Source organism: Somniosus microcephalus, chromosome 17, assembly GCF_052327205.1.
Source record: "Somniosus microcephalus isolate GS21.2 chromosome 17, FLI_Smic_1.0, whole genome shotgun sequence".
NCBI classification, from domain to species: Eukaryota; Metazoa; Chordata; class Chondrichthyes; order Squaliformes; family Somniosidae; genus Somniosus; species Somniosus microcephalus.
Genome location: NC_141003.1, coordinates 41,609,799 through 41,637,470, shown reverse-complemented (window position 1 = coordinate 41,637,470; position 27,672 = coordinate 41,609,799). Strand labels below are relative to the sequence as shown.

The following is a 27,672-nucleotide window of genomic DNA, read 5'->3' as shown; positions in this document are numbered from 1 at the left end:
GGGGCGCAAATCAACTAGCGCCTGGGTGCGGTGCCGCTAACGCCTCCTGGGAAATTCAGCGGGAGGTTAGCGGCAGCGCTAACCATGTCATCGCCGTGCGCAGCACCCCGGCTGTAATATTGGGTGGCGCACCCCCCCCGGCTTACCGCCGGACGCTATGTCCAATGGGGTATGTGGGGGCCTACCTGCGGCTGGAGTGGTGCTAGTTAAAGGGGCGGTGGCGGGCGGCCATTTTTGTTGTTGGCCGCCTGCCAGTACCTGCCCCCGTTGCTGTTCCCGGCCCCCGTGAAGCCTCCCCGTGGAGTGTCGGCTGCTCTCCGTGAGCCCGGCACTCCTCTTGAGTGCCGGGCTCGTTTGCCGGCACTCCCAATCCCTGGTGGCCCAGCTGGGCGCTGGGACGCGCTGCGCCAGGGCCCTCCCCTTTAATAAGGGGAGGAAGGCCTGCAGTACCGCAGCACATAGCGCCGCAATATTGGCTCGCAGCGCCCCAAGAGGGACGCGGGGCACTTCCAGTGGCGCCCCTCCTCCCTCTCGGCGCGCTACCTGGGAAAATTCGTCGCGGGGGCGCTAACTTTTTCGGGGCGCTAAATTTAGCCCCCCGGTGAAGGTAGCGCCCCACCCAATCTTTACCCCCTAGGATTCCACACATGGCTGAGATTCTAGTTGAAAACATGAAAAGATTGACTTGATTATTTGCTGTCCTACAATGTCTCCTTCTAATAAACCTCCAGGACAGGGTTACCACCCTAAGCACAATACCAGTGGAAAGCCAGAAGATGCCTTTTCAAAAAGGAAGAAGAGAAGTGCAGATGGATCCCACCAGTACGCAGTTGCCGTGGTAATCATATACAGATCGCTGGGATTGCTTTTGCCTAAACAGTACGATCCTGATCGAAGAAGTATGAGGTGAGATTTTGCACGTGTTTATTACGCACTCAATTTCTGAACCGCTAGTGAGCTTTCCAGCCTGGAGTTTCTAAAATAAATTGAAAAGCACAGCCCCTTCCATCATGTCCAAACTCGATCAGTCGAGGCCATTGTGCCCAATTTCCAGATATCGATCTCAATTCTGAAAAAAAACAGCAGCTTTCAAGAGTTCCTGGTGACTTTTTAATTTGTACCAAATCTGAAAACCAGCTAAGGTGAGCTTTAAAGTCTGATTCTGCTCAGGAATTTACAGTCACAATAGGTATAACTTAAATGTTTCACCCACTCACAAAGAAAGATGCAAGGTCTGCAGCTACTGAGCAGGATAGCATTGGATTCCAGTAGATTTTCCGGCCTGTAAATTTCTGACTAAAGGATTGTAGGTAAAATTATTCCATGGGTCATTTCGGAACAAAAACATCAACTACTGTATATACAACGAGATGTCAAATCCTGAAATCACTTTCTCAGAATGGAAAAAAATCTAATTTATGTAGACATCTGTCTGCATTGTACAGCAGCCTTGAGCTGGGGAGCAGAACTTACTTATCCTGATTTTTTTTTAATGTGTTGTAAGATGGAGGCCAATTACAGTTACTTGTGTTTTTACTTTGAGATCCTTTGATGATGTATATTTAAGGATTTTGAAACCTCCAGTGTTGCGGCAGGCCTTGCCTTGCCTGAAATATATGGATGACTTTAGTGTGCCTTTTTCAAAATTTTGTTTGTCTTCAGAGTACCTAATCGGCCAGTCATAAATACGCCCATCGTAAGTGCTACAGTTTACACTGAGGACCAGTCTTTGCCACAGCAGTTGGAGAGTCCAATAACTCTGAAATATCGTTTGTTTGTGACGGAGGAAAGGACCAAGCCTCTCTGTGTATTTTGGAACCACACTCTTGCGTAAGTGAGACAGAAAAACATTTGGCTTCTATCTTCTCTTTGGACTTGTTGAACTGATGAGGTAAAAATAATTCAAATTGCCTGGTGAATACAAAGGGTCCAGTGTGTATCTTCATTATTTTTTTTAAGTACCAGATTTGGTCATATGGTCAACTTACAACAACCCTTCACTATAACACCATCTGCTTCACCATCACCTCTTATATAAAGCCCATTGTATCAGTCCCTCATAATGGGAGAACTGTTTAAAACTCCTCTCTTTACTCATCTCTCACTGTAATTCTGCTTGTATTGATCCCAAATTGAAGCTGTGGAGATGCCCTGCTTTCTTTTACTTTCAGTCTTATTTCCCAAAGTATTCTTAGGTCCCAAAAATCTGCAGGCCTTCTGGCGCACTCCCACCACAGTTCTGACACCCAGTTTTCCAAATGTAATCCCAAGAACGTCATCTCCATATACAGTATTTAGCTCAAAAGTAATGTGAGCACACTTCAAGAGTTAATGGGGGGAAAAATAGAAAAACAATTAAGTTCATTCAGAATATATCCATAGGTTCGACATACTCATTATTTAACAGATGCACAAATATTAGACGGTTACATAACTTGGCTGGTGTTCTTGGTTCTTTTGTAATCCCTTCATCTGTTTCCTTTGATAGGATTGGAGGCACAGGAGGGTGGTCTTCCAAAGGGTGTGAACTTGTCCTTCGGAATGAGTCCCACATCAACTGCCAGTGCAACCACATGACTAGTTTTGCAGTACTCATGGACATCTCCAAGCGGGAGGTAAGACAGACCTGATCACATGACTAGATACAAAATGCTTCCATTGTGCCCACGGTAGTACAGCACACATTTTCCAGTTTATTAAACACATTTTCCACTTATTGAACACAGGCAGAGGCATGCCTCTCTCTTTGTCTCATTTGCCAATAGTAAGAGCAGTTTGCAGGACCTGAGCATGCTTAAAAAACATAGCCTGCAGCAGCGCAGTGTCTTTTTGAGCTAATAATATTTTATTACAGTATTATTGATACTCAAGTCTCAACCAAGCTCAAGCATTTAGTAGAAAATGAGAAGGTGGGCTTATGTAATGATGTCTGTAACTGGTATTAATTCTGAATAGGTCCTCAAAATGCGAGTTATTTAATAGATTCAGAAGCACTGTTGAATTAGTTTTAGTTTGTGCTATTTAGTCTATTTAGTTTATTTCAGTTTCTGCCTTGAAATGAAAGGAATGCTTGCCAGATAGAATTCATTCATGACAAAGGAAGACTAATGAGGATCCATTGTTCCCACATTCACAATTATGGTGGGTGGGGGTGGAATGTTACGGCAGCGTAGCAACATCTGCTGCGCCTGCTCTCGGGAATGTTATCAGCGCTTGCTTTTGATCGTTTCTGTATACTGCTCTCCATTTACGGATTGGTCCATATGGCCCTTGTACTTTGTCCAGCACATCAGTTATTTTTCTTCCTAGGAGTCTGAAAGGATTTATGAATATGTTGTCTCTGTCCCTCTCCGCTGTGACCATAAGATAACCCGTTACAAACATAAGTTCACTTCTTAACTCTACCAATCACATCATGAGCCAAAAAGGAAAGCAAAAGGCGAAAGCCAGTAGCTTAAAATCATGCTGCAATCGGATTAATGTTGCGACCAGCAATGGGCTTTGTGTAACAATAATAAGGTGCTGTAGATGTTCTGATGCAACTAAAAGGGGACGATCGAGATTCTCCCCTGAAATATTTCATTGGCTGTAAAAGCCTTTGGGACGTCCTGAGGTCATGAAAGGCACTATATAAATGTGAGTCTTTCTTTCTGGAATGGAGCCTTTTGAAGGTATTTTAAGGGAGATAATTTTGTGTTTCATGGCTAGAAATTCTTTAAAGGTTGGTCCTGAAAATGGAAAAGATTTTTTCCATAAGGCAGTGCCCCAAGGAAGTCCCCAGCACAGAGAATAAGTACACGTGTTCTTTGGTGGGTGGGACACTGATGAAAACTGTACTGTATAGATTGTACAACATCATAACATCAAGGCACTAAAACTATCAAGTGATCATCTGTTTCAAAGCATAGGCCCAGATTTTAAATTCAGGACAGTTTTTGGTGTTTGAGCAGCGGTATGATATAGAAACTCACCCTCTGGTCCAGAAATGAGGCCCAGGACATTTTCTCTCCCAGGCCTCATTTACATACCGCCGGTTGACTTCCCACTCGGTCCGGATGAGACGTCGTTGGGAAGTGGTGGAAAATCGTGTGGCCAGAGGTCACCCGCCAACAACAAGTAACAGCAGCGGGATTGGCTGCTAGGCTGTCCCGCAGAAATCCCACGATCAATTTGGGGTGGGGTGGGCGGGGGGAGGTCAAGATCGTGGCAGTGGAGGCCTAAGCTTTCCTTGTGGAGCCGGAAGGATCACTTCTACTCCTCCTGGCCCTGCAAGGAAAAAGGAATGGACTTACATTTATATAGCGCCTTTCATGACCTCAGGGTGTCCCAAAGCGCTTTATAGACAATGAAGTACTTCTGAATTGTAGTCACCGTTGTAATATAGGGAAAGCAAAAACGATAAATTAAAAAATATACCGTTTCTGCTTCTGTGCTGGGTTGGCGTGGCGGGAAACTCACTGCTGCTTCCCAGTCGGGTCACCTCGTAAATATTGCCGTTGGGTCCCAATGACATTCACAGGACCCAACAAGCGTAAGTTAAAAAGGGCTCCACCGGCTTTGTGTGAGTGTCCTTGCCTCCTGCTCGCGGCAGGTAAGTGAACTGGCCGATTTTAACTTCCCACTAACCTGGTTTCCGCAGGTGGGTAGGGTTAAAATAGCCCCCTTAATGGTTTCCAGTTTACTCTGGTGTGAGTTCCCCAGTTAGAACTACAGTAAGCCCCATACACATAAGAAACTTAAAATAATCATTCTTGATTAAAATGGTGGCACAGTAATTTAAATGTACAGAAAGAGAAGCCTTGGAAAGTAACTTTGCTGTTTTAATTGTAGCTATAATGTTTTTATTAAAATAACCTGTTGCTAATTTTCCTTGATGGCTAAAAGTTTATTAAGGGACTAATGAAGCTATAACTGTTCCCAGGTACATTGATTTTATAATGTTATAAACTTGTGGGGTGCCAATTAAAACATGGAAAGTACCATCTTTCCTTGTGAGCTGAATTATTCCTGGATCAGCAGTCACTATCTCGTGTCCTCAAGTATAGAAGACATTTTGCCATTAGTATATTCACAGTATAAACTGAAACTCTGCTCCAGAGTACACAAATACTTTAGCAAAAATAACAATGGCTACAAGATGAATTTGGAGGGGTCACAAACAACACAAGCCAAAGATCAGATATATAACCATCAAAAGTGATCTTTTGGTGTGTCAATAAAACAGTTTGTTGCTGTAAATTTATCTCATTAGCCATAAAACAACTTCAAATGCGAGAATAACTTCCACAATGTCGGGAAAATATTCGAGGCTGTCTTTAAACTTGTGTATTAAGCATGCAACATGACCACTGCAACATGACCACTGCACTATGTGTAATGGTCAGTTTGTAAGTGGATGAATCCCTTTGCAAACAAGTCATCCTCCTTATCTGGGATAAATGTCACTGGGCCTAGTGCACATCCGCTGTTAATTTCACTTTACGGTAAAACAATTGTGGACTCCGCTTTATTTTCATTTTCAGAGGAGCTGCTCACTAACATCTGTTTATCAGCTTGCAGCTGGATCACGCTGGGGGTCGTAGATTTCTTCAGGCCTGATATTAATTTTGCATTCTGATGATCTGATGTGAGGTGTGTGCTTACAGTTAGTGTGCAGAGGTGGCATCACCAGCTTCCTCCAGCAATGTGTGTCCCATCCTAGCAGGGTGTAGTATCTAGTAACCCAGCTGAAAATTCATGCAACTCGCTCCCAGCAAAATTGAACAACCTTCAGTTTGTCGCAGGCAGTGCTAAGTAGTCTCCATATCTTATGACTTTGCATGTATATGAACATGGATGTCCTTATTCTCAATTCTTTTCCAGCATGGTGAGGTGCTCCCATTGAAGATCGTCACATATACCACTGTCTCAATCTCCTTGTTTGCTTTGTTTGTGACTTTCCTGTTCCTCATCCTGGTCAGAACCCTGCGCTCAAACCTCCATAATATCCACAAAAACCTGGTGGCAGCTCTGTTCTTCTCAGAACTCGTCTTCCTCATTGGAATTAACCAGACAGACAATCCAGTAAGTGCTTATTTGTCTTTCATATTGTTTTATATCTCAGCACTGTTAAATCTCAATATAATCAGTATGGCAAACTGTGAACTTTTGTAATGTGTAATCTGGGTCAGCGGGCACTTCAGATCCAGTTTACCTATTGTTTTACCAGATCTCGGTGATTTGCTCTGGGAACTGGTTTCAAATTCAACCCAGGCTGATGGGATGAAAGTTTCTTCTGTCTGCTAGTTGTGAAATGAGAAAGGGGAGCCTCAGTCCAGTTCCTACTGAGAAATAACAGTTTTTCAGTGTCCTGTGGTTGAAGTATAATCAGTGCTAGAAAGTTGTAGATTTATATTCTCATCACGATGTCACATCTGTGGTGAGAATTACCACAGTAAAGTAGAAGTAGAGTTTGTTCTGGTGTTTTCAGTTTACTTAAGTCTCGTAATTTTCTTCACTATCTGTTCGAACTGCCATCTGATTGATGATACCAGCACTGTTGATATTCTACAGTGTTATAATTCAAGCCCTACTAGTCAACACAAGACGTTGAAACACTGTAAATAGTATGGAGTCTCTTGCAGTGTGCAACAGTGTGACATAACACAGTAGTTTACGGTAACATTGATGTTTATTGGAGTTGTTTAGCGTGTGGAATCCCAACAGCACATACGTTACACAGGAGCAAGGGCTCCTTGCCTCATTAATCGTCCCTTTTTTGTCACCTCTCGGTGGATATATTGTGTACCGTTTTACAGTTGCTCAGCTGGTTTGCCTGTTATTGCTTGTACGGTATTTCTATCCTTTTTCTGTGGGTGTGAAACAGTATTTGCATCTCATTTGCATGAAACTCACTCCATGACTGCTTTTGAAATTGAAAAATTGTGGCACCCGCCTGATTTGCATGTTTAAAAAAAAATGTAATTCTACTGTTTGTGAGTTTCATGCAGCATGAATTTTTCAGACCTCTTGAGTGTCAGCTGCAAATTCATTTTGTGCAAAAATCATAATTGCTCCCCAGCTCAAGTCTTCGTGTGCCTTGGGACATTTTACTATGTTAAAAGCGCTATATAAATACAAGTTGTTGTTGTTAACTGCTGGGCACCAGTAACTGGACTTTTACAAAACTTGGCCCCAAATGCTTCTAAATCAACTCTCCATTTCCACTAAGCTGGTAAATGATCATTTCATTTTAAAGAAGTTTTGAAATGAATCCATCCACCTCAATACTGGTGGTCACTCCAGAGAAACCCCAATAGCAACACCTAGTGAAAACATAATGTGATTGCAGGCAAAGCCTACATCAAAAAGCTTCTTCACTCATGAGTAAAAAGGCAAAAAGATCTGAGAACTTTGATTGGGAAGCACATCGCGGCTGCTCCGTGTCAGGGAGCTGATTAGCTGACTGTCCTTTGGAAGTGTGACCTTGTCTGATGATGTCATTCGCCTTACAAGGCTGAAAGCGAGTCCAAAAAAACAAGAAAGCAAAGATTTGCTAATTCACATGGCAGTGTTCGCATGATTTAGATCCCCTAGCTGGATAATGAATGAGGTTTTTGCTATCTGTACATTTGGCAGATTATAGGACCGCGGTATTTACGGGGAGGTGGGAAGGGTGCAGGGGATCTCGGGGAAAAATTCAACAAGGCCGGGGATGCATTCCCCATTTTTTTCAAATTTTGAAGGCCCAAGATTTTCTGCAAATTAGGCCCCGGGCCTCATCTACGTAATACCAGTGCACTGCAGACACCAATCAGGTATCCCGATGCAGCTCGCCAATTGGCATCCTCAAAGCAAAACCCTCCCAATAACATAATTTGTGTGGAGCAACCGATCAAGCTGCACTCAGTGTAAGTAGACAAGCATTTGGATAATGCTAGCTTCTTAACACAGGTGCGTTAACTCTGTGCAAAATAACAATGTTACATGGGGGACTACTGCACTCTATCACAGTTTATCATAGGGGGTCTGCACTGATTAGTTTCTGTGCAAGCAACACATTAATAATAGAACAATTTGCAAGTATTTGGCATTCATCCAAGCCCTTGTTAGTCTGATAGAGAATGGCAAACACTAGGGAGAGGACTGATTTTGTGGATTATCAAATATTGTAAATGATTAGAATTTTGTGTCTTTATTATTCATATTTGCCATTAAATGACCCACTAAACCTGGATTTGCCTTTGGAAGAAATTCACTGCAGTTTTTAAACTTTGAAAAGTCGTTACTTACAAGCATCAAGATTTATTAAAGCTTTTTACTTAAGTGACTGTTAACCCCTATATGATTTGTAATAGAAAGCTGCTGTTTTCATCTCTAGACACTGGCATTGCCAGAACAAAGGTCTACCTGGAAAATAGGGACAGTGAGTTCACACTGGACAGGATTCTCGGTTGATAAACGCTGCAGCAAATCACACTTATGTTGTGTTTCCTTAATATGGTGGACATTGCTAAAGGAATGCAGTATCATTTTTCAAACTTACTTCATAAAAGAGGAGCGCACTTTGAGAAAAAATTGTACAATGATGCTTGTATTTTATTAAATATTTCTTGTAGAATATATATAATACTAAATGTGATGAAACGGGCTTTAAAAGAAGAAAGAATTACTTAATTTACGTAGCAACTTATCACATCTCTTAAATGTCTCAAAGTTTCACACGCAATTGTTTTTTTTAGCTTCCATCTGAATCAACTAACATCTCATCAGTAAGCTGACACCACCAACAGTGTAGCTTTCTCTCCAGCATTGGATTGACAGTGTAGATTATGTGCTGAAGTACTCAGGCGAAAGAGCTACTGGCTGGGCCAAGCAAACCGTTCCAGAGCAACAACAAAGGAGAATAGTAAAATTGTTCAGCACTGACTGACTCTCTTCTCTTGCAGTTTGTCTGCAGTGTGATAGCCCTCTTACTGCATTATTTCTACCTGTGCACCTTTGCCTGGACATTTGTGGAGGGTCTCCACATTTACCGCATGCTGACCGACATGAGGAATGTGAACTATGGGCACATGAGATTCTACTACACCATTGGATGGGGAATTCCTGCTATTATAACAGGTAACCTGATTCCTGGTTATTGATGGATAAACTTTGGGTGTGCTGGCAGCTGTGTGGCTCAGATAGTGGCTCAAATGCGCGAAGCATTTCTGACAGGTTGAGATCTCACACATATGGGGTAGATTTTGACTTTGTGTGATAGTGTAAAACGGGTGATAGTGAGTTGACTTTAACAGAAATAAAAATCAGGAGAAATGTAAAACAGGCTGTCGATTTGCTGTCGCCCATTTTATACTATCGGACAAAGTCAAAATCTACCGCATTGAGTGAGAGAGGAGAGTGGAAGGTAGGGTTAATGTTTCAGGTGGATTCTGACGACACATAATCAACCTGAAGCATTAACCCTACTTTGCTTTCCCCACAGATGCTGCCTGACCTGCTGAGTGTTTACTGCACTTTGTGTTTGGATTTCAGATTTCCAGCATCTGCAGTATTTTACTTTTTGAGAGGAGTGATGATGTCTTCATGCTTAGTGTGCAAGAAAACATTTTATACATGGAAAGGAATTAAATGAAGGAATGCACTAAGTAGAACTGTTTTGTGCTATTTTAAGGTCTGGCTATGGGGTTGGACCCACAAGGTTATGGGAACCCTGACTTCTGCTGGCTGTCCGTGCACGACACCCTGATCTGGAGTTTTGCTGGCCCTATCTGTGTCGTAGTCATTGTAAGTACCCTTTGTCGCCTCTCATTACCAGCATTCTGGAACCTAAAATGTATGGTGTTTACAACATTTCTCATTTAGTTATACAGTATTTTAATACAAACATTTATCTTTGTAAAATTTAGGAATGTGACATTCAAGTCTTTACTAATGTTAGAAAAAATGTTGAGTAAATTTTGAGCACATTATCCTCATGCTGACTTATTGCTATTACTAGGGAAGACCAAAATTCACCCTCCACCCCCCACCTCAGCTTCCCGGATGTAGTTCTGGCTTATTAGTATTCTAAGCAACATATGTGGGAACTAATTTATCTTAAATTTCTGTTACCTCAGATAAATATCGTCATCTTCATACTAGCTGCTAAAGCATCCTGTGGGCCTAGGCACAGGTCTTTTGAAAAGACTGGGATCATGTGAGTTTTGCATCAACATTTTTATATTTTATTTCTAACAGTGAGTATCACCCAGGCAACATGTAGAACCTTTGCAATATTTTCAGAAGTAAACATGCAAAGAGGCCATTTGCTGGTCGATTATGGGTTGTGTGAGCATTCCTGAAAACAGTATTATTTGTGGAGGGCCCAGAACTGTCCATAATTTAGCACAAAATGGTATCACGGCAACACACGATCAGAAAAAATGGCTGGCTGAGAAATGCAGATATTCATATTGGTGCAGTAGGGGGCTGTAAAGAGATGCTGGTGGAGCAGGGCAGAAATTGGATCGGGACGTGCCCTGCCCTGTCTGACTTGGGAGCAAAGCTTGAAATCGACGCTGAGCTGGGTTTTTTTCATTTTGAGGTGAAGGATGCCTATGCTGGGAAAAATAACTTCTGTCTTGGTTTTGCCACCCAATGTCAGTATCCAAGTTTTGTGCATCCACCTGCTTTTTAAGGGAATTGTGTTGGGACAGGCCAAATTTGTTATTTATTCGTTCCTGGGATGTGAGCGTCGCTGGCAAGGCCAGCATTTATTGCCCTCGAGAAGCTGGTGGTGAACCGCTGCAGTCCTTGTGCTGAAGGTACACAGTGCTGTTAGGGAGGGAGTTCCTGGATTTTGACCCAGCAACGATGAAGGAACGTGTGTAACTTGGAGGGGAACTTGCAGGTGATGGTGTTCCCATGCGCCTGCTGCCCTTGTCCTTCTTGGTGGTAGAGGTCGCGGGTTTGTGAGGTGCTGCCGAAGAAGCCTTGCCGAGTTGCTGCAGTGCATCTTGTAGATGGTACACACTGCAGCCACGGTGCGCTGGTGGTGGAGGGAGTGAATGTTTAAGGTGGTGGATGGGGTGCCAATCAAGCGGGCTGCTTTTTCCTGTATGATGTCAAGCTTCTTGAGTGTTGTTGGAGCTGCACTTATCCAGGCAAGTGGAGAGTATTCCATCACACTCCTGACTTGTGCCTAGTAGATGGTGGAAAGGCTTTGGGGAGTCAGAAGGTGAGACACTCACTGCAGAATACCCAGCCTCTGACCTGCTCTTGTTGCCACAGTATTTATGTGGCTGTCCAGTTAAGTTTCTGGTCAATAGTGACCCCCAGGACGTTGATGGTGGGGGATTCGGCGATGATAATGCCGATGAATGTCAAGGGGCGGTGGTTAGACTCTCTTGTGGGAGATGGTCATTGCCTGGCACTTGTGTTATCTTGTCACTTATCAGCCCAAGCCTGAACATCGTCCAGGTCTTGCTGCGTGCGGGCATAGACTGCTTCATTATCTGAGGAGTTGCAAATGGAACTGAACACTGTGCAATCATCAGCTAACATCGCCACTTCTGACATTATGATGGAGGGAAGGTCATTGATGAAGCAGCTGAAGGTGGTTGGGCCTAGTACACTGCCCTGAGGAACTCCTGCAGCAATGTTCTGGGGCTGATATGATTTGGCCTCCAACAACCACAACCATCTTCTTTTGTGCTCAGTATGACTCCTGCCAGTGGAGAGTTTTTCCCCTCGATTCCCATTGACTTCAGTTTTACTAGGGCTCCTTGATGCCACACTCGGTCAAATGCTGCCTTGATGTCAAGGGCAGTCACTCTCACCTCACCTCTGGAATTCAGCTCTTTTGTCCATGTTTGACCCAAGGCTGTAATGAGGTCTGGAGCCGACTGGTCTTGGCTGAACCCAAACTGAGCATCGGTGAACAGGTTATTGGTGAGTAAGTGCCACTTGATAGCACTGTCGACAACACCTTCCATCACTTTGCTGATGATTGAGAGTAGACTGATGGGGCGGTAATTGGCCGGATTAGATTTGTCCTGGTTTTTTTGGACAGGACATACCGGGGCAGTTTTCCAAATTGTCAGGTAGATGCCAGTGTTGTAGCTGTACTGGAAGAGCTTGGCTAGTGGCACGGCTAGTTCTGGAGCACAAGTCTTCATCACGACAGCCAAGCTGTTGTCGAGGCCCATAACCTTTGCTGTATCCATCGCACTCCACCATTTCTTGATATCATGTGGAGTGAATCGAATTGGCTGATGACTGGCTTCTGTGATGGTGGGGATCTCAGGAGGAGGCCGAGTTGGATCATCCACTCTGCACTTCTGGCTGAAGATAGTTGCAAACGCTTGTCTTTTGCACTCGCATGCTGGGCTCCGCCATTGTTGAGGATGAGAATGTTCATGGAGCCTTCTCCTCCCGTTAGTTGTTTAATGGTCCACCACCATTCACGACTGGATGTGGCAGGACTGCAGAGCTTTGATCTGATCCGTTTGTTGTGGGATCACCAAGCTCTGTATATACCATGCTGCTTCCACTGTTTAGCATGCATGTAGTCCTGTGTTGCAGCTTCCCCAGGTTGGCACCTCATTTTTAGGTATGCCTGGTGCTGCTCCCAGCATGCTCGTCTACACTCCTCATTGAACTTGGGTTAGTCGCCTGGCTTGATGTTAAGGTAGAGTGAGGGATATTACGGGCCATGAGGTTACAGATTGTGGCGGAGTACAATTCTGCTGCTGCTGATGGCCCACAGCGCCTCATGGATACCCAGTTTTGAGCTGCTAGATCTGTTCTGAATCTGTCCCATTTAGCACGGTGGTAGTACCACACAACACAATGGACGGTGTCCTCAGCATGACTTAGAACTCCTTCAAAGAGGAAAAAAAAAGAAGAAACTTCCATATTATTAGTCTGGCTTAGACGTGAACCCAGATCCCATTAGTGAAAGAACAGTGTCTTGATGCACTACCAAGCCCGGAGAGTTTCTATAATCGGTAACCAATGAGCAGCTGGAGGGGGGAGGGTACGAGAGGCAATATTTTTCCTATTGATAAGTTGATCAAAAAAGGTTGATATGGGTAAAAAAATTATCTAAGTGGAGACTATACCACAGCAGAATAAAAGCAGTAAGTGACCTAAGCAAAACCAGCAAAGAATTCTTGAAGACAATCCCAGTTGGTTGACTTGGGCTGATTTTACAGTCTGTGGAGGCGGGAGTCTTACTCTGCTTTACTCCTAAGCTAGATCAGGACCTACCTCCAGACTTACTTTACAAAATGTTAGCTCCTGGCCAATGCTACCATTGGAGTGTAAATGCAGTCTTATAATGCCCAACAAAACAGGAGTCATTTACAGTGATTTCTTGCAGGGTTTTCTGCAAAGGATAGATATAAAACAGTAGTCAGAAGGGTCCAATGGCGAGGAGACAGATACAGTGTAGGATTAGAGCTTGGATGAGAGGAAATGGTCTTGGAATTAGTAGGACAGTCAGGGATATGTGTAGGCTGGTTGATAATTTGTTCAAGGTCACATCATTCAGGATGGCAAAGGGCTCAGCATTATTGCAGAAGTAGAAGGGAAATGATGACTCAATGGATTTGATTTAGAGATTTCATGAACCAAGGCTGTAAATTTTCAGAAGAACAATAGAAAGACTTTAGAGTGAAAACTTACCACTACAGACAGTACAGCTGTCAAAAGGAAATGGATAACACAGCTGTAGCTGTTAAGGAAATCCCGCAATGAGAAGGATACGTTAAATTTTATTTTGCTATGTTCTAATAATAGAGGCCTCAGAACAATGTTCAAACGGAACGAGATCAGTCTGATAAGTTTCCAGCACGTTCCTTGCTCTGTAATATTGATTGAGTTTGATGCATATGTTTTCTTTTAGATCTGGTCTGAGGACAGCCTTCCTTCTGCTGCTTCTTATCAGTGCGACTTGGTTGCTGGGGTTGATGGCGGTGAATAATGACACTATGACCTTCCATTACCTATTTGCCATTTTCAGCTGTTTACAGGTAAGATTAAAGCTGCTAGTATGACAGGACGTTAGTGAATCACTTTGCCAGAGGGTAGAAATTCTACATGTGTGAGTTTCTTTCATATAATTCGTAACCAATTGGACTACTCACAAAGCACATTTGGTCGTCTGTCAATAATGTCCATAGCTTGAATTATGTGAGTGAATGTCATTCTGCCATTTCCCATGCTGCTGTGTTTCTATAGTTCGTAACCATCCTTTTGTGGGAATGATATTTTCAGCACATGTAGGTTGCAAATTTAAACATGCATTTGCTGCTCAAGTGAGGAACTCCCTGTGATAGAAATTAATAGCTAACCACACTGCCAGCGTTTGAAATATAAGAATCTGACTTGTTTTGCTCACCTAAAGATACCTCTTGCCTCCTATTATAATATCCTGGAGCTCCTGGGCTGATGTGAATTTAAACCTCTGCACCACTCCATTTCATTCATCTCTTTCTGACACATTATTAGTCATCGCACAAAAGACTATTTACATTGGAATGCATTGTTCAAAGTAAAGCGTTTTAAGAAATGCTTGACTAAAAATCAAACTTGATGTAGTATTCAGTAAGACATTTGAAGCAAAAAATGGCTTGATCGTCAGAACTGGACAAATTCATCTTTATGTAGATTGAGTCTGGTTTATTACATTGTTGTGATTATACATGTTAACAACTTTCAAACTTTTTGTTCAAATACATTACAAACATTACTTTAATCAAGGTTTAAATTTGATAGTTGATAAGGAGCTAGTCATAATTACCATTTTTCATATGTGGTACAAAGATTACTTGGAGAGGTTGATACGATATCAGGTCAGTCTCGGTGTGCTGTGATACATAGACAGTGATTTGACCAATTTCATAGCACAGGAACAATAAAGGACTTATTTCAATTTTGTATTACATGTGCTATTCGTTATACAAAGATGAGACTTTCTAAAATTTAAAAAAACATTACTGCAGGTAATAAAAAAGGTATCAGTTTTCCAGGTATTTAAATTTTTATTGTGTTCCTTAGTTTAATTGATATTTTGATGTCCTTTTTAAAACTGAAATTCCCCTGCCACAGATGAAAATAATTACATGAAAAAGTTGTTACACTACACCACAGGGCACAGATATTGCAATATATGTACGATAGCAAAATACTGCAGATGTTGGAAATCCGAAATAACAACAGAAAATGCTGGAAAAACTCAGCAAGTCAGGCAACATCCGTGGAGAGAAATTTGAGTTGACGTTTCGGGTTTGACCCTTCTTCAAAACTGGAGAGAAAAGGAACTAGATCGAAGGCAGGGCTGCGATCGGACAAAAGAATAAAAGAACCAAAAGAAGTAAAAGAGATTAGAAGCTAGACGAGATGGTAATAGGCTGTGATTAGGTGTACATTATCATCTGGTGACAGTATCCTTTTGAGGAGAAGTATTTAAAGTATTGGTTATCTTACTAAAAGTCACTTATAAAAACTTCCTTCCAAAAGGAAGTATTTAAAATATCTTATCGAAGAGGAAGTATTTAAGGTACCCCTGAATAAGATAGTCATCAGGTCTTCAAGCAGACATCTAAATGACTTACCCCCAACTCCATTGTCTCAGTTGAGTAACCGTTCTTCATGTCTAAGCCTACAGCGTGTTGGTGGGATACAGGAAACTCTCGATTTACCGGCACCTAAATAACCCGAAATCTCTATTAACCGGCAAAATTCAGGAGTAGGTTCAGGTAAGTTTTACTTCATATTAGTGGCCGTTCCTGGATCTGTGGCCATGTAACCGGGGTTCCTGCACCTGTTGCTATGCAACAGGGACGCCTGGATCTGTGGCCGTGTACGGGGCTCTCGTACCTTTTGCTATACCTCTCTGTAATCCGGACTTTTTGATAAACCGGCACCATGCCGGTCCCGTCGGTGCCAGATAAAAAAGAGTTTCCTGTATTAGGTTGTAGGGGCATCAAAACCCAGCTTGATCCTGTTCTCATCCACATGTAAACTTGCCTTTTAACAGAGGGGTGGATGGATATGACCAGGAGCAAGAACCCAAGCTGCAACGTCAAGGCCAGTTAAGTAGCTCCATGGTACCCTGACTGAGATTGGTTAACTCAGCGCAGGGCAGGAATCTTGCTGGTCTATGGGTCAGCAGCACTACACCACAATGTGAACTCGTTACCGGATTTAACTTGGTGTGATTCTAAGACATCTTCCAGTCGTATCAGTCATGAATTGCTTTGTGGTTTCAGGGGCTCATCATTTTCTTCTGCCACTGTATCTTCAACAAAGAAGTTTGGAAAGGTCTGAAGAACATATTCACCGGAAAGAAACAACATCCAGATGACACGGTACTGACCAGAACCACAGTTTTATCAGTAAGTTGCTGGGTCCTCAGAATCAGGGTATTGTATCACACTTTCCAGTCTGTCCAGACTGAAACACTGAAGAAATGTAATCCTTCCTTGAGCAGACTTTCCTTACCATAAGCAGTGGAGATGCATAGGGGGTTAAATTGGATAGCCCCCAAAAATGGGCGTGGGGATCACGATACGTGATTAACCCGAGCCTGTTGATTGCAATGCAGGCAGCAAGCTATCTTCATGCCTGCACATTAGCATGATTTCTGCATGCATCCAGCGCTAACCACACTGTTCATTGGTTGCACGTATCAGCAGGGGCTCAAAATCGTAACTTCCTAGCACTACTTAAAGCTAGCCTGCACTGCTTAAAGCTAGCCTGCACCTCTTAAAGGGGAGGTGCATTGTGGCTGGGGGTTGTGCAGGAAGTGAATCTGACCTGGGAAACAGTGAAGAATGACACAACATGGGCAAGAACGGGCTCCAGGGTTTTCCGACACTGCACTGGAGGTCTTGGTGGAGAAGGTGGAAAAGAGGAGCAATGTCCTGTATCCGCAGGGGGACAGGAAGCCCTGCAGACATGGTCAAAAGGCAATGGGAGCTGATAGCTGTGGAGATCAATGCCAGGAGTCTAGCCCCGAGGACCTTGGTGCAGTACCGCAAGAAGTTCAATAACATCACACGAGTGGTCAAGGTCAGTGAATGCATCTTCAAATGCCATATCCTACCAACAGCACCACTAGCCTTAGCCACTCCTCAATTTACCACACCCCCATCATTCACCTACCAACAATCTATATCACACGACTCAGACCTCACACCCACATCTCACAGCTTGCACATGTTGCCAGCTATTCAACCATGACAGTCACATCACCCAAACAGATTGCCGACACTCACTGACACACTTCCTTCTCTCTTGCAGGGCAAGGTGACGCAGAACCGGAGGCAGCAGGAACTAACCGGAGGGGGATAAGTGTACCTACACGTCCTAAACCCCATGGAGGAGACAGTGCTGTCCATTATTGGAACAACCATTACTGAGGACATGGCCAGCAGCGGGGCTGAAACCATTGAAGTTGTCGATATCCTCATACCTAATCCTCCTTCTCACATTCCACTTCCCCCTCATCCCACAATCTCTTCTGACTTACAAGCTGCAGATGGAGTAAGCAGCACCTCTTACTTTCCCCCCACCGTTCCCTCACCACAATCTTACCCTTGTGCTTTTTACCAAGAACTGCAACCTGGCCAGGCAGTGGAGGAACAGCAAAAAAAGAGTGACTCGCAGCCACTAGTTTAGATACTGACATTGCGCATATCTCAGAGGATAGATTAGAGGCGGGATCTGCACATGGTGAGACACCGGGCACAAGTGCACTGCAGCCAGAGAAGGTGACAAGGATAGCACAGTGCCACCAAAAGTCTGAGTGCTGCAGTGGAAGCTCAGACTTCTGTCATGCAAGCTCAGCTTGCTGCCATACAAGCTCAGATTGTTCTCATGCAAGCTCAGATTGTTCTCATGCAAGCTCAGCTTGCTCTCATACAAGCTCAGAGTGCTGCCATACAAGCTCAGATTGTTCTCATGCAAGCTCAGCTTGCTGCCATGCAAGCTCAGATTGTTCTCATGCAAGCTCAGATTGTTCTCATGCAAGCTCAGCTTGCTGCCATACAAGCTCAGCTTGCTCTCATGCAAGCTCAGATTGTTCTCATGCAAGCTCAGCTTGCTGCCATACAAGCTCAGCTTGCTCTCATGCAAGCTCAGAGTGCTGCCATACAAGCTCAGCTTGCTCTCATGCAAGCTCAGCTTGCTGCCATACAAGCTCAGCTTGCTCTCATGCAAGCACAGAGTGCTGCCATACAAGCTCAGCTTGCTCTCATGCAAGCTCAGAGTGCTGCCATACAAGCTCAGCTTGCACTCATGCAAGCACAGAGTGCTGCCATACAAGCTCAGCTTGCACTCATGCAAGCACAGAGTGCTGCCATACAAGCTCAGCTTGCACTCATGCAAGCACAGAGTGCTGCCATACAAGCTCAGATTGTTCTCATACAAGCTCAGCTTGCTGCCATCATGGCTGCGGGTAGCAGCGTTCAAAGGGGGTTTGCAGGGTGCCACAGCAGTCCAGCAATCTGTCCTCCAACAGATTACTAAGATTGCAGTGCTGACGTGGCAGTGGCTCCAGGGAGGACGAACCTGCTGACTCCACTTCAAAAGTACTTCATTGGCTGTAAAGTGCTTTGAGACGTCCGGTGGTCGTGAAAGGCGCTATATAAATGCAAGTCTTTCTTTTCTCTCTCATGATGACAACATTCATACTCGCCACTCTGCCAGTGCCCTTGTTTGTTGCCTGTCAGCCAGCCAGCCCAGACTGCTGCCACCCATGCCAAGATGGTGCCGTCTGAAGCCGAGCCTTCTAAGAACTGCTCGAGGTCGTCCTCCAAGACCATCTGCACGCTCCATCCACTGAAAGTCAGCAGCCTTCCACCAGCCATGCTGCAGCCACTGGGATAGCACTTCGTAGGAGCAATAGGACAGGCAAAGGGACACAGAAGACAGGCACTAACGGAATGCACAGGGATGGTTTAATTGTGAATGGAGTATAGCATGATTTCTTTTATAAATTTTGTTTGCAATGTTTACTTTGTGGTGGCTTTTATTTTTGCATTGAGGCCAAGAGGATGATGTATTGGTCAGTGACAGAGGGAAGGTAAGGAGTATGGGACTGTTGGTGAATGGGGAATTGGGGTTGAGATTACTGGTATCGCACTGAAATTAGTTTTTCATGGACAGCCCAGGCAGAAAGGGTCTGTGTAGGTTGGCGCTCCTCTTCCTCCTCCTTCCTCCTGCTCTTTCTCCTCCTCATGCTTCTGCTCCTCAGCTGCTCGCCGTATAGCTGGTGGCAAGCGCAGTCCCCTCATGATGGCGATGTTGTGCAGCATGCGTCAGACCACCGCGAATCTTGAGACCTGCTCAGCCGAGTACTGCTGGGCTCCTCCAGAGCAGTCCAGGCAGCGGAATCACGTTTCAGCACGGCAATTGTCTGTTCTTTCACATTTCTTGAGGCAGCATGGCTCTCGCTGTATGCTTGTCCCACACGTGTGTGTGGGTTGCGAACCAGAGTCACGAGCCATGTCGTTAGCGGATAGCCCTCGTCACCCAGTAGCTGTGGTGGCTGAAATACAGTTGGCACAGTGGACTACTGCAGAATAAAGACATCATAACTACTGCCAAGATAATGGGCATTGACCTGCATGATGTGCTGTCTATGGTCACACACCAGTTGGACGTTCAGGGAGTGGAAACCCTTTCGGTTCCAGTATATGGCAGAGTTGACCTGCGGCACCCGCAAAGCGATGTGCATGCAGTCAATGGCACCCTGCACCATGGGAAGCCTGCAAACCCTTGTGCTGGCTCCGTCTGCTACTTTCTGGCAAGAGAGAATGAAATGTAGTTATCTCTCTTTGAATAGAGAGTCTCAGTGACCTCCCTTATGCAACAATGGATGGCAAACTGCGAGATGTTGCAAATATCTCCAGCTCCAGCCTGGAAGGAGCCAGACACACACAAGTTCATTGCCACGGTCACCTTCTTCATAGCCACTGGCAATGTGGTCCTCGCCCTGCTCTGAGGTTGGAGTTGCAGCCGCAGCAGTTGACAGATTTCAGTGAGGGCGTGCTTATTGAAGCGCAGACGTCTCACGCATTGTTCCTCGCTGAGGTTCAGGTAGAAGAATTGCTCCCTGAACACCCTGGGCAGATATGGCCTCCTGCTGAGGGCCCTTCTCCTCCTCCTTCTCCCTCATCTAGCAGCTTGCCCTGCATTGCATAGCCTCTGCTCATTCTCCCAGTCACGCTCTATTCCAAGAGGAGGGCCCACTAGTGCACCCCTGTCGGAAAGCAGCTGGTTTGTGCAGAAGCCTTGAAGTCAGCAAAACGTCCTTCAGCACCTGCCACGCCATTCCCTGTAGACTTTTGCAACTTGAAACAACTGTGGAAAGCACCAAACACTTGTAGAATTGTAGCAACAGCCAAAAGAAATCAACCAGCAACTAACCTATAAGTAGTTGATGATCCCTTTAAACAGTGCTGGAGGGCGTGGTGGGGGGGTTGGCGGGGGGAGCTTGCCTTCATGCTGCGTAACACATATTCAGCTGTGCGAGGTTAAGAGAGGGCGTCGGCTGGAGCGCGGAGCTCCCAAATGACAGCGCTGACATCAAAAAGCCATGATCTGCCTGCTCTGCATACTTCCGGCAGAATTTAGCTGTCCGCGCGCCAACACCTTCACCAATATGGTGTCCTGTGCGATTCATGGCAGAGGTGTGTGTGTGCGCACGCAGCGGACACCATTTTGGCCCCCAAATGGCACCCGTAGTGCCCAAACAACGGAGGCTACACAACCCAGCTGCGTGCCCATAATCTGCTATCCTAGGAACACTAACAATAACATTAATACGCTTTGTGTATGTAAAATAAAAATATTTTAGACATTAAACGAATTCATATATTTTTGGTGATGCTCGAGTTATAAAGTCTAAAAGCATTTGTTGGTTGACCTATCCAATGTGAACCCTGAAGTTAAATGATGGTTGTATTTCATTGAGCTTTTATAGCTCAAAGTTGACAGTTTAACAGAGGTTAATTATTCCATAGTGAGATTGCAGTGTTAAGCTTGTAAAATCAACCCAGTTCCACTCAATGTGCTGAAAGTTATTACTAGAGCATCTACAGGCAGCTTTCTTGATTCACAAGATCACATGATGAAGGAGGCCATTCAGCCCATCTCCGTTCCATCAGAAAAAAGTACGAATCCCTCCCCATAATGTCATCTTATTGAATGAATCTATGGCCTTGGCTTCCATACCCCTATCTGGAAGACCATTCCAAGTATTGGGCACTCCTTGTGTGAAGAAGTTCTCCTTTGACACTGTCCTTTCACCAGTTTTAGCTTTAGCCCCTTGGCTTATCTTGAAGAGGTACTCCAGATTTAACATATATATAATTTAATATCTTGTATACTCCTATGAGGTCCTCCCTAAGTCCCCTCACTGTAAGACTAAAGTCCCAGTTTCTCACACCTCAATCTAAGGATCAACTTTTCTCTGCACCATCCTAGATCTTGAATGTTTCCCTTATGCTTGGTGACCAAAGCTGAACACAGTACTCAAAGTGTGGTCTGACAAGAGAACTGCACAGTTTCAGCATGACATTCTTTGACTAATGGAGATTGATTTTGTGGAGATTTGTGCCAGAGGAGCAGTTACACCATAGGCACAGGAGAATCTCAGAATTAGAAGAACAGGCTCTGCACTCATTCTCTACCGTACTACACTTCCACACTCCGCTGCATTGTGCGCTCATGCTTGGGCCTAGTTCATGCTTTTATCTCATTGTGGTCTCAGAATTCCTGAAAAAATATTTAAATAAGAACCTAATACAATTTTGTGGGATTTGTGCCAGCTTTGCTCTTTTTTCCCCCTGTGCCTCCAATTGAAATGGGAGCAAGGGACGGACGCTGCGTGGGTGAATGAGCTCTTAAAGTGGCAAAGGATTTTGATGTATTTTTAGCAATGGTGACAGTACAGTTTTAGTATTTTTATAGTAGTTTTTGAAGGACATTTTTTTCCTTATTTCTGAAATTTTTATTTATAGTTTTTAAATAATTTTTGAGGCATCTGTTGGATCCACGTGTCAGCAGCACATGAGCTGATTTTGCAATATTTGATGGGAATAAGCTATGAGCATAAAAGTTGAGAGCAGTGGTGACCAGCAGCCACTCAAAGTAAGTTTGTTTTTAAAGTGCCTCACATACAGTATTTGCTGCTTGAAGTGACGCAAGCCGGTGAGATAACCAAGTATCCAACCATACCTGCAGACCTTGGCAATGGCCATGGGCACTGCCTCAGCTTGCTCTGGGTCAGCAGAGAGCCAATTGCAGAGCTTTGCCGTTTACACCCAAACTACAACCTAGGGGTGACACTGCCGGTGGCTGGAGAGATCGACACTGCCGGTGGCTGGAGAGATCGACACTGCCGGTGGCTGGAAGAGATCGACACTGCCGGTGGCTGGAGAGATCGACACTGCCGGTGGCTGGAGAGATCGACACTGCCGGTGGCTGGAGAGATCGACACTGCCGGTGGCTGCCGGTCACCACTGCTCTCAACTTTTATGCTCATAGCTTATTCCCATCAAATATTGCAAAATCAGCTCATGTGCTGCTGACACGTGGATCCAACAGATGCATCAGTCAACATGGCCAACACTTTAGTCTCCTTCGCCATTGAACAGAATGGAACACCTGTCCAGTGTCACCGTACTGCTGCATTTCCCAAAGTACAAGGGGTCACTGATACCTGCCACATGCCCAACTTGAAATCCACCCTGAGTGGTGTCAGTAGGTAGCCATGTTTGTGTTACAATAGTTTGACAAGTAAAACTCTTGGAAAGTGTGTGTGAAGCAAGGCTTTCAGTTGTAAGTTGCAGCTTGATTGTGTGCACTGCTGAAATATGGGTGTGCAGGAGATACAATGAAAGAACATTGCTGTTGTGGTAAGCCTGACATGGGGATAGTGAATGCGCTACAGCTTGACATGCAACATTTTTGGCATAGTGTTGGACCACATTCTTTATACATGGCACAGTTGGGTGTGCCAGGCTCCTTAAAGCACCCACCCAGCCTTCTCCCACATATGATCCCGGGTCTTGCTCTGTTTTGTTACTAGCTTTTGCCAGGCATGATCTACTGCTGTCTTGAGAGGATGGTGCTCCAGCGGGGCAATTCCTCCTTGCGCTCACCTCGGGCAGCAGCACATGCATTTCACCAGCCACCAACTGAAAGCTCATGGGTTGTACCACTCCAGCCCACAAACTCTGCGTTGTGCCTTGATGTTGATTTTGTCTTCACTCGCTTTTGGCCTGACTTTTTTTTGCTCCCACCCATAAATGCAACAAGTGTTAATAAAGAAACTAATTTCATCCTTTCTAAATGTTTATCCTCTTTTCCCTTAGAAGATGAAATGATCTCTGTTTCAACTAATTCCAATGGCATAGCATTCAGCAACCCTCTGCGTAAAGAAATTTCTCCTAACCTCTTTCCTCAGTCACTTCGTGACCGTTTTAAATTCAGGACTGACTTCCTAATTGCAGGAAATAGTCTTTCCCTATTCACCCTAACAAAATCTTAATTATTTTAAAGATATTTAATAAATGTCCTCTTAGCTTTCTCTGCTCCAGTGGAAATAGACCTAGTGGTGAGGAATAGTGGGACGTGCATGGCTGAATTTTGGATTCATACTAGGTGAGCAAGTTTTCCTGCTGGTGTGTGGACTCAAAATGAACCCACAGAGCTACACTGCATCATTTCTGATATATTCTATCCTATTGGAAAATTCTATATCCTTCTAGGTTTAATTAATTTCCATCTACTGGGGTACTACTGGGGCAAACCAGCTTTCTGTTGTAGCAGTGGGAAACTAATAGCAATAACAGTCTCTAGTTCAGGCATTTTGTGTCAATGCATCTTAATAAAATTTGACTCCCCGAGTTACTGTACTCCTGCCAGATGTCATGTGGATTCTGAGAACATGAGAAACCACCTTAGAAAATTCCTTATGGGAGAGGATTTAAGTGTTTAAAAGGCCCCAGAATCCATGAGGTCCAATCTTTCTGCCGATCGTGTGCGATTTGCCCTATCATTAAATCCGCCTCTCTTATTTCATTTGAGGAAGGTGAATAACAACAGGTAAAACGTCCAAGAAGACAAAGCCCTTATGAAATTTCCTCCTGAGCCCTCTGCCCAACCCAACAAATCACCCAAATATCACTCGATAATTACAACCCACATTATTGAACCCTGACCAACTGCATTCCACAGATGGCATTTCCATGAGCTCAGCAACACAGGAACTACTGTGCTCCATTAAATATTCAATGGTTTATGTATGTACTGGTCCTTACAACTTTCAGTCTTATTCTTAAACAGATATTTGGCTCCATTTTAGTGCAGTTAATTACCATAGTGTTAACTGATTTTGTTTCAGACAGTCACAACTCTGGGAGGGGGTGGATTTCTGCTGATCTGTGGGCTGTCTTCAGGCTTGCTGATTTTATATTTGTGTCGTTTAGTTCTGTACTTGCCAGTCAGAGTTAAATAACGAGCTGAATTATATCCCCCCTTAATCTTTTTTTGCACTAAAATCAATTTCAGTTCTGAGAGCGTTTCCATAGTGTAAAGTACTTGATCCTGAAACGATTCTCATTGTAGTACATTTAAATTGGGCAACGTGTCAATGTCCCATTGAAAGTAGGGTGCCCGAAGGTGCACACAATGTTCTAAATATGATCTTACTAATGAGTATTACAATGTCTTGAACTGAATCAAGCATTGTCAGTAATTGTTTCATTTTAGTAACTACTGCCTTTATGAAGCAATTTTTTGCCTGGGAAGAGAGAAAAGCCTAATGTTATTTTCGTTCTAATGCCAACTTACTCAAGTAATGCGTGTTTTAAAGTGCTTTATCATTTCATCAAATCTTTTGTAAATGAATTGCCAAACACTGTGAAGACAGTGTCTTGTTAATAAAGAACATTATCGATCCTCTCTCTGGGTGGCTACCAAAATCTTAGCAACATAAACTACAAAATTTATGGTCACATTCAATCGCCAGCCACACCTCTAACATCAAGCAGGTTTACAGAAACAAATTCAGGTAATTGTAGAGCTAAAACATTATCTGCATAAATAAAAGGAGAACTTAACAGGGCGAAAGAAAAGTATGAAGGAGATTGATTTGTTGAGAGCTTGCAAAACTACTAAGAGGGGATTGAGGGAGGAATTCTAAAATCTGGTGGAGTTGAACACTAATACAAACACAAAGCCATTCCTCAATGTAGTCATAGAGCCATTGTCATCGAGACTAAGTGGGAAAGGCATTCAGTGGGCTTGCATGTTAAATTAAGATTGGTCATACAGCTGAAGTGGTGTAGTCCTCTTTACCATTACAGCAGAGTCTGATTCATTTCAATATTTTTATGACATAAAAAGATAAATTTATATGGAAATGAACAGTGAGAGCTCTATAATAAATTGATTACGGTTTAAAATTGTTATATATTTTGTAATAAATTTAACAGTAGGAAGTAATATTATGAGTCCACACTGCCAGCAGGAGCCTCGTCCACTGACCCTGCATATCGGAAATTCGGGGCACGCCCGCAGCGTGAACTGATAAAATTGCCTCTCAGTTCACTGTACTCCTCTACTGGATTAGTGATATCATGAACTATTGCAAGGCTATCAGATGTGCGATAGTGGATCGATTGTCACCTTCACCATTCATCGGGCGGAACAGTCTCAACACACGCCCGGTGTCACCAGCAAGAAGCCCAAACCATTTTGATGATTGGGCTTCATTTGCTCCAAGCACTTATAGGCAGCACGCTGTTTTAGGGATGCAGGCAATCCGGCAGAGCACAGACCTGCGCAAGAGATTAATGGGCAGGGCTGGGCCGATCGGGGGAGGGTGACAGAGACCATTATTAAAGGGGGAAGAGGATTAGCAGTGAGGCACAGGGAGAGCAATTATGTTCATCCTACTGCCCAAAAGTGCCAAATAAATTATGTTTTATTATCTCAGAGCTGCTTCCGTGATCGCTTTAAGTGATGCTGGTTTTGGCTTATTCCCACTCTATGGGCTGGATTTTGCCGGCGCTCAGAGGGCGGGTTTGGAGGCGGGTCAGCTGTCAAAATAGCAAAGATTGACACCGGGTAGGAAACCCGCTGTCAACCCGCCTCCACGCGAGTCTCCCAGGTGGCGGGTCTGTCAGCGCAGAACTGACCCGACACCAAGCAGCGGGGGAGACAATTTAGATCAATAAATGGCTTGTTAACAGCCAATTTAATGCTATTTTGAGCCTACATTGCAATTTTACGTGCTACCCCACGGGTTACCCGCTGCTCGGGGAACACACCAGCTCATCCTGGTGTGAGTTGAGTCTGCTTTGATTTATCCGATAACCTGACCGCTGCAGAAGTGGTATAAAGGATACCATGTTGCAGCTGTTCAGTTTCAGAGCTCAGAAACTGTTGGTTACTGCATTTGTAAGACATAAAGGGGGGAAAATTCAGTTGTTTGCGCCTCCCATTAGTGCCTTAAGAGGGCGCCAATTGGGGCGCAAAGCAACTAGAGGCTGGACGTGGCGATGTTTGTGCTGCTTGCGAAATTAACTAGACATTTTGCGGTGGCGCTAAACACTTCCACCACGATCTCCTGCGCCGGCAGGTTGTGACGTCATTCGAGTGCGTAGCGCCCCGGACCGGATATTGAGTGGCGCCCCCTGCCTTACCGCCTGCCGCTAGCAACGACAGGTTGAGGGGAGCGTTATGCTGTCAGAAAGGGACTGGGGGAGCGCTATTTAAAGGCAACCGCTTCCTGCCTTTTTTTGTCGGTGACATTTTTGCACCACGCAGTCAGAGCGAGAGAGAGAGAGAGAGACTGACTTCTGGAGAGATCCAACGCTGTGTGAAGGAGTTTTGAGTACTGAGCAGCACTTTGCAGGTTCATTTTGATTTGCCCTTCCTTGCTTCGCCAGCACTCTGAGGTAGCGCCTCGCTCCTCGGCGTTTGCGCCTTAAGACAGGTGTGAAGTGCCTGATTTAGTGCTCCAATCACCTCCAGGGGTGATAAAAGCCAAGTTTGCTGTCAGAGGCGATAATTAGCGCCAGGCGCTGAACTTTGCGCACGGCCGATAACGGTGCCCCAAATGGGGCAATACCGAATTTTTCCCCCAAAGAGATTTCTTTAGCTTGCAAGTGTTTAGAGCCAACTCTATATCCAGTGCCACCTCATTGGAACAACCTCTCTCACCATTGATGGATCGCTTCTGCCACCTCACCTGCAGCTCCCATCTAATGCAGCAACATTGGTGTCCTTCCACGATCAGCCCCAACACCAACATCACCATGAAGGGATATTTACTAGTCCTAGCCCCTTTAGGGCTACCCCGGATCAGGCGTATTTCTCAGACGTTCACTTTCAACTAAAGTTTGAGGTAGCCGAATCCTAAAGACGCTTAATTGGGTCTAAAGGTCCGGACTATCTCTCCCTAAAGGAAAGGAACAACCCGAGAATGTTACCGTACTCCAGATAGCGCTTTTAATAAGTTTAGCTAGATTCTAACATCCCGGATATTATGAGGGTCCAGAAAACTCCCTCAGAATTCTGTAACTCTTCACCAAAGAGTGTACAGAGATTGAGTTTGCGAGTTTTTGATACAGAAGGCTTATGTGAGACAATTCTAAAAATATATAGAGATTTATTAAAGAACCGACA

At 44.4% G+C, this 27,672-nt stretch overlaps 1 protein-coding gene across 6 annotated transcripts in view; it reads left to right on the top strand.

Annotated features, from left to right (window-relative positions):
• celsr1a (cadherin EGF LAG seven-pass G-type receptor 1a) overlaps positions 1-27,672 on the top strand; it is a 377,534-nt gene that overhangs the window by 329,643 nt on the left and 20,219 nt on the right. For all 6 annotated transcript variants that reach the window (XM_086010282.1, XM_086010280.1, XM_086010278.1 and 3 more), the window contains 9 exons: positions 732-906; positions 1,663-1,830; positions 2,489-2,615; positions 5,863-6,063; positions 8,928-9,102; positions 9,656-9,768; positions 10,101-10,180; positions 13,871-13,997; positions 16,239-16,364. In XM_086010282.1, the coding sequence (XP_085866408.1) occupies positions 732-906; positions 1,663-1,830; positions 2,489-2,615; positions 5,863-6,063; positions 8,928-9,102; positions 9,656-9,768; positions 10,101-10,180; positions 13,871-13,997; positions 16,239-16,364 (1,292 nt within the window). The remainder of the gene's footprint in view (positions 1-731; positions 907-1,662; positions 1,831-2,488; positions 2,616-5,862; positions 6,064-8,927; positions 9,103-9,655; positions 9,769-10,100; positions 10,181-13,870; positions 13,998-16,238; positions 16,365-27,672) is intronic.